The sequence below is a fragment of the Ctenopharyngodon idella genome, chromosome 13, assembly GCF_019924925.1.
Source record: "Ctenopharyngodon idella isolate HZGC_01 chromosome 13, HZGC01, whole genome shotgun sequence".
NCBI classification, from domain to species: domain Eukaryota; kingdom Metazoa; phylum Chordata; class Actinopteri; order Cypriniformes; family Xenocyprididae; genus Ctenopharyngodon; species Ctenopharyngodon idella.
Genome location: NC_067232.1, coordinates 26,800,448 through 26,815,274, shown reverse-complemented (window position 1 = coordinate 26,815,274; position 14,827 = coordinate 26,800,448). Strand labels below are relative to the sequence as shown.

The 14,827-nt window shown below is 35.6% G+C and overlaps 2 protein-coding genes, 1 long non-coding RNA gene and 1 other non-coding gene across 6 annotated transcripts in view; all 4 read right to left on the bottom strand.

The window, feature by feature from the left end:
- LOC127524546 (uncharacterized) overlaps positions 1-4,144 on the bottom strand; it is a 136,993-nt gene extending 132,849 nt beyond the window's left edge. Inside the window, exon 1 of the long non-coding RNA XR_007933078.1 lies at positions 3,667-4,144. This is a non-coding gene — a long non-coding RNA (uncharacterized LOC127524546). The remainder of the gene's footprint in view (positions 1-3,666) is intronic.
- A 218-nt stretch (positions 4,145-4,362) lies between these two features.
- tomm20a (translocase of outer mitochondrial membrane 20) lies at positions 4,363-7,350 on the bottom strand. Its single transcript, XM_051916135.1, has 5 exons — positions 7,109-7,350; positions 6,640-6,686; positions 5,331-5,412; positions 5,100-5,242; positions 4,363-4,854 (listed from the first exon to the last, which is right to left on the bottom strand). Exons 1-5 carry the CDS (start codon positions 7,230-7,232, stop codon positions 4,810-4,812), a joined length of 441 nt encoding a protein of 146 aa, XP_051772095.1. The 5' UTR covers positions 7,233-7,350; the 3' UTR covers positions 4,363-4,809.
- Positions 4,926-5,060, bottom strand: LOC127525603 (small nucleolar RNA SNORA14). Its single transcript, XR_007933386.1, has one exon. It is a non-coding gene; the product is annotated as a small nucleolar RNA SNORA14 (small nucleolar RNA).
- Positions 7,351-11,367: 4,017 nt separating the features above from the next.
- The window catches only part of arid4b (AT-rich interaction domain 4B), an 87,226-nt gene continuing 83,766 nt past the window's right edge, over positions 11,368-14,827 (bottom strand). The window contains exon 24 of one of the 3 annotated variants that reach the window (XM_051917134.1): positions 11,368-13,864. In XM_051917134.1, coding sequence (XP_051773094.1) covers positions 13,728-13,864 — 137 coding nt within the window. In that variant the 3' untranslated portion in view covers positions 11,368-13,727. Of the gene's footprint in view, positions 13,868-14,827 lie in introns of all 3 variants that reach the window. The other 2 variants (XM_051917135.1, XM_051917133.1) reach the window with 2 other exon arrangements.

The following is a 14,827-nucleotide window of genomic DNA, read 5'->3' as shown; positions in this document are numbered from 1 at the left end:
CGCTGGGTTAAAACAACCCAATTGCTGGGTTTGTCCATTTTTAACCCAGCGAAGGTACATTTCTCACGTTTCACTAGAAAATATTCAGAAATTAATTCTGATTATAATTCTTGCCGCTATTCATTTGTATACAGACACAGACTAAATAGTGCAAATGACAGAATCAGGATCAGAAAGGGATCAAAAACACCAAATCAAGAATAAATAATCTATTATACCACATTACAACCCAACAAGGAAAAAGGCAGAATTTATTTAACTTTATGGAATTTTTACAAGATGGTGTAAAATTTACAGAAATACGCAAAACCTGTGATTTCAGTCAACTCAATTTAAAAGGTGTTAGTTCACCCAAAAATGAAATTTCTGTCATTAATTACTCACCCTCATGTCGTTCCACACCCTTAAGACCTTCGTTCATCTTCAGAACACAAATGAAGATATTTTTGATGAAATCCGAGAGGTATATGACTCAACAATATCAACACTTTCAAGGTCCAGAAAGGTACTAAAGACATCGTTAAAACAGTCATGTGACTGCAGTGGCTCAACCGTAATGTTATGAAGCGATGAGAATACTTTTTGTGCGCAAAAACAAAACAAAAATAACGACTTTGTTCAACAATATCTTCTTTTCTGTGTCATTCTCGTATGTTGTTTATGTCCAGAGCTTCCAGGTTCTACGTCAGAACGCCGACTCATTGACATGCTCCTGCGTCAGCACCACACGCATGCGTCGTGCTGATCATGTGACCAATACTGAACCCGCGTTCTTATGTAGAACCTGGAAGTACGAAGAACGTAAACAGTGCTTTTGTGGACAAAAAGTATTCTCATCACTTCATAACATTAATGTTGAACCACTGCAGTCACGTCGACTGTTTTAACGATGTCTTTAGTACCTTTATATTGCCGTCTATGGACGAGTCATATACCTCTCGGATTTCATCAAAAATATCTTAATTTGTGTTCCGAAGATGAACGAAGGTCTTACAGGTGTGGAACGACATGAAGGTGAGTAATTAATGACAGAAGTTTCATTTTTGGGTGAACTAAACCTAACCCTTTAATAGACTAATCCCTGGAGTGTTTTGCTTTTGTATGGTAGAAGAACAAAAGACATGGAAGGAAATCCATTCCTTAAACTAGGCTATATTTTACATGCATTAGTCAAAACAAATTGAAATATACAGTTCTGAATGTGTATTTCTAGTTCGTTTGTTACTACAAGCTTTAAAACAAAGAACCGATGCCACTAACCTGATCAACTTCGGCAAATCCAGTAATTATATCCTCTATACGCGCTTATTGTATCATCCGAGTAAACATAATTTTGTTGCTCGATAATATTAGCCTACACCTGCTGATCAAATCCTAGCATATGCAGATTCATTATATTTTACTATTTGAGCATTTTACATGTGCAGCGCACCTGACTCGCTTTATACTTGACGCGTCCGAGAGTTCGCTTGGGTGTGCGCGGCAAAAATGAAGTCATCAAGGCTTCGGCGGAAGCGTTTTTGCGTTCCATTGCACTGCTTTTCCATTGTTTTCCTGTGTAAACAGGCGCTAGACGTACGTGTTCGAACATTGCGCTCGAGCGTTGCATCTTTTGCGCGGGGTTTTAGAAACACGGACCTCAAGCTAAAAGAAGTTAGGCTATTGAAAAATTAAGTAGTAGTAATAATAAGAATAATAATCACATAGAACAAAGAAACTTTTTAATTTAGCAATGTTAAACACCGTCAAATACTGGTAAGGCAAGTATTTGACGGTGGTAAGGCAAAGTACAATTTCAAAATGGTTTTGAAGTTTGAGTGCTTAAGCTTTCGAAATTCTAATACCTAATTTATGATGATGACTAAAATCAGGGAAAAAAGCCAGTAAAAAAAGTTTTTCAGAGACTATTTTGCGGTTTTACAAAGCTCACTCCAGTAAATAGCCTATGTAGACTGACCCAGTTACAAACATCACTTGTGGCATATGCTTACATCACTCAAGGGCGGCATTTGGGATAGAGCCAATGAGTCATTTGTACACAGACAATTTTTTAAGCGCCAATTATGCAAGCAAACAATCACAGTGATGATACAGTACAGATAAATCTGTTTAATCATGCATCAGTCTGAAGGTCCATTTCCTTGACTCAGAGATCTTCCTGCATTTTTGTTGATTTCAATCATTCCCACATGCACTTAATCTCCTTGCTCGGTTCCCTGTATTGATAATGGTATTAATAATGATTTTACGTTTGATGTTGAATGAGTGTGATAAATGCTCACTAAATAGTCAGTCTTCTTCCAGCAGAGCTGAAGCCACTGGCAGTCTCCATTTATAAATCTGACGACCACGTAATTCCTGGAAAATCTGAGCTGAGTTGGATGGAAAGGGCAGAAGGTGGATTTATTTCCAGCGAACAGTTCAGTTATCCACGAGTGCCAGATTCCACGTTGTAGTAATGGCGGTTTCAAACCCAAAACACATAGATCAGCTCACTGGCAGAGAGAAAACACAAACTCCAGCCCATCATAACTTCCACCGGAGCGGAGCTTCTCACCACAGACACGGTGTCGGATTTATGTTCAGTATTTCAGCTGGGAATTAACATGTCCAACCAATTGTGCTTAGAGTAAACCACACAAGAAGTTTACAGTGAGAGAGAATCTACCACATTTCTATTGTATCGTTTTCAAAGCAACTGCATGCATTTAAAAGTTAAAATCTGTGTTTTTTCACATTTATGATTTTACATTTTAATTGCTATAACTGCACTTTTTATCCAAACTGGTATAAGAAAGTCAAACTCCTAGTAAAACAACAGTCAAATAGTAAATCAAGAAAAACATCTGCTTATATTACTTTCGATTCATTAATTTCAAACTGAAATAGGAGTCTAGCGCATTGCATTGTGGGATACTGTATGCTGTTTTATACTGCAACAGTTTGGATAATGTAGTAGTTTATTTGGGTATTCATACAAACATAGCAAACTATGCACATAATGCAGAAATTGCAAGAGTAGTATTACAGTATGCCTTGACAAACAGAGCCTGTGTTGACCAGGTACACTATGTTACTTTTGGCCAAAATCCCTAAGGAAAATCTGTTGACTCGGCGGCCATATTTGCAACGCCTCCGGGCAGCCATTTCGGACATTCGAGACCAATTCCTATCCTACTGAATGGGTAAATCCTGAAATCTCAAAAACTGCTAGGCGAACTCACATTTAAATAACATATTTCAAATCAGCAACAAAATCTGACATGACCCATAAATGTTGTTTCTTATGCTCAAATAGCGTTAAAAAAAGCCTATTTTTCTCAAGCTAGACGAGCCATAATGCGCATGTGCAGTCCTAGGCACGAGTCTCGAACCGGAGCTTCTAACGGCTGCTGCATTGACGTAATTACTTTATCAATCAGCGATTGGCTCTTTTAAGAAAGCGGGACGTATTCCGCCATTTTGCGCGTTGCAGTTTCTCCCACTCATAGCTAATAGAACTGAACCTTCTTTCTTTATCCATACTAGTGTTTGTTTTGGCCCTCTAGTGGTTAAAAAACAAAACTGGATGCATTTTGCGGAAGAACATTTCGGTTGTGCTTCGGCTGTGCGGATGAATATGACCCATAAACTTTACAATGAACTCTGTTCAATAAAACACCTTACCTGTTGAGTAATAAAAACACCATCATCTCCGTGTCGCTTATACAACATTTAAAATCCATCAGTTCTCGCCATCTCCGAAAAGCTAAACCAGTGTTGATTCTGGGTTTATTATGAGTTTTGTCGAGCTCTCTTCGTGCCAACAGACTCTCCTCAGTTCGGTGTTTGTTTGAAACGGGTGATTCCCCGGATGTTGAAGATTTAGCGGCTCAATGTCAGCTTTTCTCGCTCGTTATGACAACTAACCTCTGCCACCCCTGCAACCGGAGCAACTTTCCTCTATTTATGGATATGACGAGACACGCAGAAGCGAGTGACGTATGTACGCAAATTCCCGCGAAAACCATCCCGACAGGTCTAAAATATAAACGCTCATAATAGGCTTACCATAGTGAATCAGGGTAAGACAAAAACACGTTTTGGAATTAAGATTAATTATTTGACTCATTTAAATGTTAATTTTGAACAAAAAAAAGAAGTTATAGTCTACTGTATTTGCCTATTAAACCAGGATAGATGTTTTAAAAATCCTCCTCATGTCTCATCAATTCCCCTCAACTAAAGTTAGTTTATATTGCACTGCCTCCTAGAGGAAGAGCACTGCAATCTTGAACTAATCAGCAGCATTGGAGTGAATGTGCATCAGAAATACAGCAAACACACAAGAATAAATGCATAAATAACGTGAGCGAAAAGACATTCTTGATTAAATTATTTAATGAATACAAAGAAGAATCTATTATTTAAAGTTCAGTGCATACAAATATGCCAAAAAACAACATTCATAAACAAAAACATCTGATTAACATTGCAAATAGATTCATCCTTAATATATGATCAACCACTAAACATAAGAAATATCTAAATGACACGTTAAAGGAACTGAGTGCTTATGAACTTAGCTTGTAATTAAAATAGTATATTCTTAACCTGACGTTTTCATTTGCATTCAAATACGTGATTACGGTAGATCATGTTTAGAATAAAAATACATCCATTTTATATGAACAATGTCAATGCAAACACCAGGAACACACAGTGAGTGCAGTGGTCAGGACAGATGTGCAACAGGAAAAACAAAAGACGAGAGAGATGAAGATCAGAAGGTCCGTTGCTGGTTCGTCACACAGAAAGGAATGTCACGTTTCACTCGACATCATCTTCCTCCAGACTCTGAGAACTTACTATCCGCTGTGAAAAGGTTAACACAAGGTCAGCTCTACTCACAGCATGTGTCGCATAAATGTCAATGACAGATATTTGAATGTTCAAGAGGTGAAATAGCTAAGAGTCACTGCACAGACATTTAGCTTTGGATAGTTCTTGGTTTTTCTCTCGCATTCTTTCTTGTCCCAAAAAGCGACAGGCAGCTTGTGGGGGGTTTTTAAAGAATGCACAGGACGGCACACCTGAGTGCAGAGACGTGTCGCGCTCACCTGGCTGATCGACGGTAGTTTGGTGAGCAGCATCTGGAAGACAGGCTGCGGTAACGTCTGCTGTAGCACCTGCAGGAGCTGCTGTGGTTGGCCGCACACAGCGATGGCGTTGGTCAGGTGATCCACACCCTTCTCGTAGTCTCCTGAGGAAAACATTTGGGCATTTAGTACTTCATGGCAGGCAGTGTATTTAGAAACCCAGTACAGATGATACTGAGACGGACGCCTCACCCTGAGCCAGCAGCTCCTCGCCCAGCTGAATCTCATCCAGGAAAAACTTCTGCACGGCTGCGGCATCTTTAAGATCTGGCAGCTGAAAGATAAAGATGGACAATCTCATGCATATGACCAAACTTTCACCTTCATAAAGCGTTTTCAAACTGGGGTCTGCGACTCTGAGTATGGGGGTCCATGGAAAAATGTAGAGTGAGAGAGAAAAAAATAAATAATAAATAAGACCTAACTACAAAATTTGATTAAATACATAAAAAAATAAAAAAAAAAAAGAATTGAATGAAAAAAATATGATAAATTAAAATAATTAAATAAGATTAAAATAAATTAAAAATAAAATAAAAAAATGCAATAATAAATTAATTAATACCTAACTACAAAATTTGATTAAATAAAAGATTAAATGAAAAAAATTAATTGAATAAAAAAAAATTAAATAAATGAAAATTAAAATAAAAATTGATTAAAATAAATTAAAAAATAATCTGAATAAATAAAAATGAATTTAAAAAAAAGGTAATAAAAATAAGATCTAACTAAATTGGATTACAATAAAGACGGTTAAAATAAAAACCTAAAATAAAATAAAAAAAAATGTAAAAAATAATAAATCTAATAAAATAATTGATTAAAATAAATTAAAAAGATCTGAATAAATTAATAAAAAATAAGAACTAAATTGGATTGCAATAAATAAGACAGTTAAAATAGAATCCTACAATAATAAAAATGATTTAAATAATAAATAACATGCATACATAACTATTATAGTAAAGAGGTCCACTGAAAAACTCAGAGAAAAATAATAAATTAAGACCTAACTACAAAATTTGATTAAAAAAAAAAAAAAAAGATTAAGTGGAAAGATTAAATTGAAAAAGTTATTAAAATAAATGAAAAAGATTATTAAAATAAAAATCGAATAAAACTTTTTTTTAATGATTTAAATAATAAAAAAATAAAAAATAAAATCTAAATAAATTGATTACAATAAATAAAGACGGTTTAAATAGAAACCTAAAATAACATGCATACATAACTATTATAGTTATAGAAAAAATAATAATGATATATATATATATATATATATATATATATATATATATATATATATTTTTATAAGACATTATAACATTTACAAGACAAATAATATTTGTCTTATAAATGTTAGGATGTGGTCCCTCACACATGGATGATCAAAATTTGGGGTCCGAGGCATTTAAAAACCGACTGAAAACTCCTGCTCTAGAGGAACGACAGGATTCACCCTCATAAACATCTAAATGGGATCAGATTTTTGACTTACTTGAGCGAGTCCAGATTTATCTTGAGCGGTTCTTTGCTTCTTCCTCCCTAAAAAAAAAGAAGAAAACAGCACATGAAACTACAGATTTTTACATATAACTGTATTAAGTTGTATTCAGTATATAATTATTATACGACTCTTCCTCATCTGTAACTACACTTACAAAAGGCGATATTTACTCTTGGTAACGCCATTCAATGTTTAAACAGATCGGACAGCATGGAATCACTTTATGACTCACAGGTGAAGCGTTCATACGAGTCATTCAAAGGAACCGACTCAATGAAGCATTACTAAGTGCATCGTGGGTCAAAATAAGTCCATTATCTGAACGTGACTGACCTGCTATTTAAGATCAAGACATGGTGCTATAGTCTAAACACCAGCTTACTGCATAAAAAGTAAAACTAACCAGTTTTACGCAAACAGCGTTCTAGTGTTAACTAGTCTCGTCGATCTCGTGACTCACGTTCACGCAGTTTGGTTTTGAAGTTCGGATCGCTGCGTCGTTTTCTGTCGAAATAGATACAGTACCCGATGAAGAGCGCGCCACAGACGCCTGCGGCGATCGCGCTCGGTTTGCCGCCTATCATCGCGGCGCCGTTAACGGACAGCTTCTGCAGCTACTGCTCCTGGTGCACGTGCTCACAGAGAGCGGCGGAAGGACCCCTCTGAGTGACGGAATCACTGTGGAGGTGTTCGCTGCAAACGCCTGAAAGATTAATATGCACTTTGTGGCTTCGTTGAATATTATAAAGAGGATAAATAAACGTTTATTTTATTAATTTACTTCACCTGATTTCAAATTCATAAATGCAAGTATACTAATAAAAAAAGCATAGACAGTGCTTTTTCAGTTTGTTTAATATTTGCATTTGAACGAAAGTGCATGTATAATGTTAATATCCGAATAAAATAAAAAAACATTCACCACAGTGACCACATTTATTTACAAAAATCATATTTATAGAACTTTTTTAACTAATATAGACTGGAATTGTATATAAAAGCATTTTGTCAGTAACCCTTTAAATTTAACTACTAGCATCAGTAACAACATTACTACATTATTTAATGCTTCTTATTAGTGTAATAATTCAGTCTTCATAAGACTCTCGGCTATAGCTTGTTTTGTTTTTTTTAATCGAAGAACCTATGAACTAAAGAGTTGGGTTCGATTGGGTTCAGATCAGGAGCCACTGAATCACTTTCACCCTGTTCTTCTTCAGAAATGTGTTTAGGATCATTGTCTTGTTGGAAAAGTGCACGACGACCAAGGGCACGGAGTGATGGTAGCAGCTTCTCTTTCAGTATAGAGCAGTACATCTGTGAATTCATGATGCCATCAATGAAATGCAGCCCCACATGAGGACACTGTCAACACCATGTTTCACTGTAGGCATTTTTCTTTGTGTTCCTCACCTTTGTGACGACATACAGTTTTGAAGCCATCAGTTCCAAAAACATTTATCTTGGTCTCATCACTCCAGAGTATAGAGTCCCAGTAGTCTTCATCTTTGTCAGCATGGGCCCTGGCAAACTCTAGACGGGCTTTTTTGTGCCTGGGCTTTAGGAGAGGCTTCTTTCGTGGACGGCACCCATGCACGCCATTCCTCTGCAGTGTACGCCGTATTGTGTCACGGGAAATAGTCACCCCAGTTTGTCTTTCTACTTCTTTAGATAACTGCAGTGAACTTGCATGCCGATTTTCTTCAACCCTTCTCCTCAGAAGACGCTCCTGTCGAGGTGTTAACTTCCGTGGACGACCCGGACGTCTCTGTGAGATGCAGCAGTTCCTTTTTTTAAATTTTTGTACCACTTTTGCTACAGTATTCTGACTGATAAGTAAAGCTTTGCTGATCTTCTTGTAGCCTTCACCTTTCTGGTGTAAAGAAATTATTTTCATTTCTCTTCCATGTGGTGCCATTGCTGACAGCATGAAATGGGAAGGGGTTTTAACACCCTTTTATAGTCAACTGTCTGCTGGACACCTGTGTGATGAATAATTAGACTCACCTGTGGTTGAATCCTTGTTAAATTAGACATTTGTAGTCTAAAATTTAGCTTTGCTCCAGAGACTTTCAGTGGGGTGTACTCATTTTTGCATCACCCTAATTTGAGTAAAACTGAAAATGTTGTTCTCTAAGTTATATTATTAACCTTACTTTCTTTCATGTTATAAGTTAAACAGATGTTATATTAAACATTTTGGAAATTGTTTGTGTTCATTGAGATATTGTTTAAAATGTTACTTTTCAAAGGGGGTGTACTCATTTACACTGAGCACTGTATATGTGTGTGTGTGTAGGGTGTAAAAATACGTATATACCCTTTATAAATATATAAATGGATATTCTTCAGAAGATATTTTACATCACAAACAGGCAAAAATACTATGGAAACTTGTTTCCACCACAGAATAAAAAAGATAATTGTGACTCTTTTGCTATAAACTCAGAATTTTGAGGAAAAAAAAGTCAGAATTGCAATATATAAACCAGTAGTTCTGACTTATTCCTCACAAATCCGAGTTTATAACTGTATTCGCAATTACTGTACTTTTTTTTCCTCACAATTGTGAGATGAGCCTCTTTTACCTTTTTTATTTCGTGGCCGAAACACTAAAAAAATGCTGGGTTGTTTCAACCAAATATGGACAAACCCATAAAATGTTTAAACCCAACAGTTGTGTTTGTCCAAAATTGCATTTAGCATCAATCATCTGTGATACACAGTCAAGTGGACATTAGAGGTCACAAACTATGGCATTTATTTCAAAGGCTTTTCTGCTTACATTTGTACAATAAATTACACACTGTCCATCTTCTGATGAGCTTAATAAATATGATAGAACTTTCCGTTAAGCTTTGTCACTTTCTCTCTCTTTCTCGCGTTACAAACAGTCTGAACATTTTTGTAAAGATCCATAAAACTTTACATTTCATGTACAGATTGGAAAATACCACATTATAAAAAAAAAAAAAAGCCAAGTACAAGCACAGTTGAACAGAAACGCACAGACAAGAAGGAAACGGAAAAGTGAGAAACTGAATCGTAACAAACTCCTACCGAAGTGAAAGAACGAAAAAGAAAATGGACATGCTTTTACCTTCCGAACGCACACAGACGCTACAGTTAAAACAGTAAAACTGTACAGAAAACGTACATGGTATTAACAGTGCAAGATATTAAATAGCTCGACTCAAAACACACTTCTCAATATACAAATGTATAACAAAGGCATACAATTACATACAAGTGCTAAACGGTACAGTCCTTCAGGTTATGATACAACAGGGAGTCTATACAAAGGAAAGATGTCTTCAGCATTGTACACACACACACATGACTTCTCGGTATAAACGCACGTCTTCACCGTCGTAACCCTTTGCCTGGTCAGATGAAGGATGCAGGATGAAAGCACAAATGTTTTGAGAAGTAAAGAGAGCGACGCGCCACCTTTAAACCGAGTCAGTGATGATGATCAGACTACAGATGAAGTCAAATGATGATGTTCCTTGGTTCTCCTTATACTTCACCCAGAAATGAACATTCACTCATCCTCAGGTTATTTTCCCGTGCATCACATGACAAATGTGCTTCTGAATCATATAGATCTGTGTGTGGAACAAGACTGAAATTAATGTCATATGGACGACTATTATTGGTGCTTTTGGAGATGAACTGCTGTTGTATGAAAAAGAAGCGTCTGCTTTTGTGTTGCACAGGAAAATAACATCAAATGAGTTTGGAACGACATGAACGGACTTTCATTTTTATTTTCATTTTATCGCTTTAAAGGATTAGTTCACTTCAGAATTTAAATTCAGATTTACTCACACCCACGTCATCCATGATGTTCATGTCCTTCCTTCTTCAGTTGAAAAGAAATTAAAGCGATAGTTCACCCAAAAATGAAAATTTTGTCATCATTTCCTCATTCTCAAGTTGTTCCAAACCTGTATGAATTTATTTCTTCTGCTGAACACAAAAGAAGACATTTTGGTAACCAAACAGTTGATGGACCCCATTGACTTCTATAGTATTTTTTTCCTACTATGGAAGTTAATGGGGTCCATCAACTGTTTGGTTATCCATATTCTTCAGCAGAAGAAATAAATTCATACAGGGTTGGAACAACTTGAGAAAGAGTAAATGATGACAGAATTTTCATTTTTGGGTGAACTATCACTTTAAGGTTTTTGAGGAAAACATTTCAGGATTTTTCTCCATATAGTGGACTTCAATGGGGACCAACAGGTTGAAGGTCCAAATGTCAGTTTCAAAGAGCTCTACACGATCCCAGACGAGGAATAAGGGTCTTATCTAGAGAAACCATCGGACATTTTCTAAAAAACAAAAAATTGTATATACTTTTTAACCACAAATGCTCATCTTGCACTGCTCTGTGATGCGCCACACATTACGTAATCACGTTGGAAAGGTCACGCGTGACCTTTCCTTTCTCCTCCAACTTCAAAATTGTCCGACATCGTTGTTTTACCCTTTTTGTAAAAGCCGACGGCGTCTGACTTAGTCTTTGCACGTTCGCTTTGTAGACACGCATGACCTTTCCGACATGATTACATAATGCGTGGCGCATCGCAGAGCAGTGCAAGATGAGCATTTGTGGTTAAAAAGTATATACAATTTTTTGTTTTTTAGAAAATGTCCGATGGTTTCTCTAGATAAGACTCTTATTCCTCGTCTGGGATCATGTAGAGCTCTTTGAAGCTGCACTGAAACTGACATTTGGACCTTCAACCCGTTGAACCCCAGTGAAGTCCACTATATGGAGAAAAATCCTGAAATGTTTTCCTCAAAAACCTTCATTTCTTTTCACCTGAAGAAAGAAAGACATGAACATCTCGGATGACATGGGGGTGAGTAAATTATCAGGAAGTTTTAATTCTGAAGTGAACTAATCCTTTAAACTCAACCCAATTAATTCACCTTTCACTACTTAGTATAAGCAACCAAACCAGTGGACTGTTTTCCCACAGTGCTTTATAACTCGACATCCTACATGTATGGCATTGCAAAAGGAGGTGGGAAATGGAAAAAAAGGAAGACACAAACACACAAAGGCTACGTACAGAACAGATGGGCATCTGTCATTGCACACGATTCCAGATGAATCTGCCATTGCACTTCTGAATACTGCCACATTAACCATTAAAACCCCACCCACAGGGTCTGGATAGATTTCAGTAGTAAAATACATTTAGAATCCTGGCTGCCAGAAAAAGTCATCAATTCTCAAATTGTCAACAATCATAATACATTTCACCTCCAGAGATACTGAACGCAAATTCTCCATCGTGAGCGCGCGGCTCGATAGCCCTTGGCCCGACCGGCTCGTGCCTCCTTCGGCTTTCTGTGACGAGACGAACACACTGAATGGATCGAGTGGGTAACGGTGAAGATGAAGGGCTGATATACCTTTCATAAGGCTTTCTGAGATCATAAAAATAAAAAAAAACACTGGACAAATCGGGGGTTTAACATTCATAAGGCGTCATCCGCACCGACACTGTGGGGTAAAACTCAAAACAAGTCGCATTTCACCCCAAAACTTTGTTTTTCAATTGATTTATATATAATTATTTATTAAATACACATTTCTCATTCTCAATGGTGTTTTAATTATATATTTAATAAAATACCTGCTAAAAATAGGTTTCATGATGCAAGATTTTTTTGTGAACTGTTTCATAAGATTTTTTTCACATTGTGAAATTGATTTATATATAATTATTTATTAAATATACAATTCTCTTTATTCTTAATGGTGATTCTCATTACTGTAATACAGTTTTAAAATTATATATTTAATTAAAAACTACTAAATATTTCATATATAATTATATATCAAAAATTCACAATGAAAAAATATCTTGTCATTTTGAAATATTTTTAAAAAAATATATAATTATTATTACCTACTGTAATACAGTATTTGTATTATATAGTTAATACATAATTATATATAAATTACATGGAAAAATATTGTGGGGCCATTAGGATTTTTTTCATTGTGAAATTATTAATATATAATTATTTATTAAATATATAATTCTCATTATTCTCAATGGTGATTATCATTACTGTAATACAGTATTTTTTTAAATTATATATATTTTTTCCTATTCTTAGCGCCATTAATATTTTTTTGCAGTTGTTGTGAAATTATTAAATAAATAATTCTCATTTTCAACAGTGATTCTGAATCTCATTACTGTAATACCGTTTTTTAATTACATATTTAATACATATTTTAATCTTGCATAATGAAACCTATATTTAGGACCATTAAGACTTTTTCATTGTGAAATTTTATAATTATTTATTTAAAAAATAATTCTCATTATTCTCAATGGTGATTCTCATTACCGTAATACAGTAATATATATATATATATTTTTTTCCTCTTTTGATTTTAGGGTGAAATGTGACCTAAGTCATGTTATGATTAAAAATAAATGAGACATTCGGTTTCCTGTGAGTTTGAATCTCACAGCTGAACCCTTCTGGAGGTGTTATGAGACAAGCATCTACCCAGCACTGACCGTTTCCCAGCATTCCTCACGAGTGCCCCGAACGTTAAGGCACTGCAGCGTCGACTGACCGTCACCAGCTGAACGTCTGTCAGTGACTTTCCTTGTTTAACCTCTGCCGCCCATCTCAAACTGCTCCAAATGATCTTCTACGGGTGGAACTGAATGTGTTTTACAGTGACATCACTGTACTGAAATTCATATTCAAAGACAGGATGTCGTCATGGACATCGTGGGGTTGGTTTGTAAAACAAACAAACAGTAAAAGTCTTTGTCCTATCGTCAAACCCGACCCAACTTTCAGAAAAAAGTGCACTTGAGTGCAATTAGCTTGCCAAGGAAACAGTTGTCGATATAAAATAGTGCTTGTTGCTGTATCTGGTGGCTATTGTTTCGTCATATTTGTGCCCCGTTGTTGTGTTTGTCAGTGTCTTTCCGTCCAGTAGTGCAGGGGCAGGAGGCCGGAGCCGGACCGAGGCGGGCCGGGTGCTGGTTAAGTGCTCTGTGCTGCTCGCCGCCGTCCCATTCCTGTCACCTGCACTCCACCGACACCCCAGAGGTTTGTGAAGTGCCTGAAACCGTCGGCTCGGCCAGCGTTAGCATGACAGCCGCTGTCAGAGAGCTCGAGGACGGCGAGGATGAGGACGAGGACGAGGCCGCTGCTGCGCCTGCTGGGACAGAAGAGATTCATGGGTGAGCTGTTTGAGCTGGAAACACGTTAGGGAATCAGATGACTTTTTTAAAGTAAGGTTGTCTTTTCAAACTAGTCTCAAACCTGCAAACTCCAGACTGGAAATAAAGGTGATTCTAAGAAGTTGATAAATAAATTCTTTGAATCAAGACTTCAAATCATTTTGGAATATTAGAATAGAACTACGTTTAATTTTGCAACAACACCAATGTCTATGGTGACATCCTACACGTAAAATGACCATAAAAATGATGATTTAAAGAACTTTAGTTTCAACCAATTAATAATAAATAAATAAATAAAAGATTTTATAAAATAATAAACTCCACATTTTAGCGTAATAAATGATTATATAATTGTTCTGAATTGGTCAGAAAGGCGATGAGTTTGCAGGTATGTAGTCTATTTCTATTGTTTTTCTATTTATTTCATTTATTTACAACAGATGGTGCATTACTTTCCATATAAATTAAAAATGCAACTTGCTACTTTTTGTAATGAATAATGTTTTTCTTAACTATTCCATTGTTTTCAGTGTCTGAAATAAAATAAAATATCTAATATAAATATTAGATAATAAAAAACCTTGAACTTAAAAATCTAACTGAAATAAGTTTGTTATGAATGTAAAAAATTTATAGAATTACTAAAACTGTATTTTTTGCTGTTATTCTTGTTTTGTAATTCATTATAATTATCTCAAATAAAAACTAGAATCACAAAAAATAATTACTACAACTGAAATAAAAAATAGAAATAATTAAAAAATTACAAAAGCTTTACTAAACATTTCTAAAACTTACACTATTTAAAATATTAAATTATAACTAAATTAAATATGAAATACTTATACATAATACATAATTATATATAAAACATTTCACAATGAAAAATATTGTGGGGCCATTAATATTTTTTTCGTTGTGAAAATATTAATATA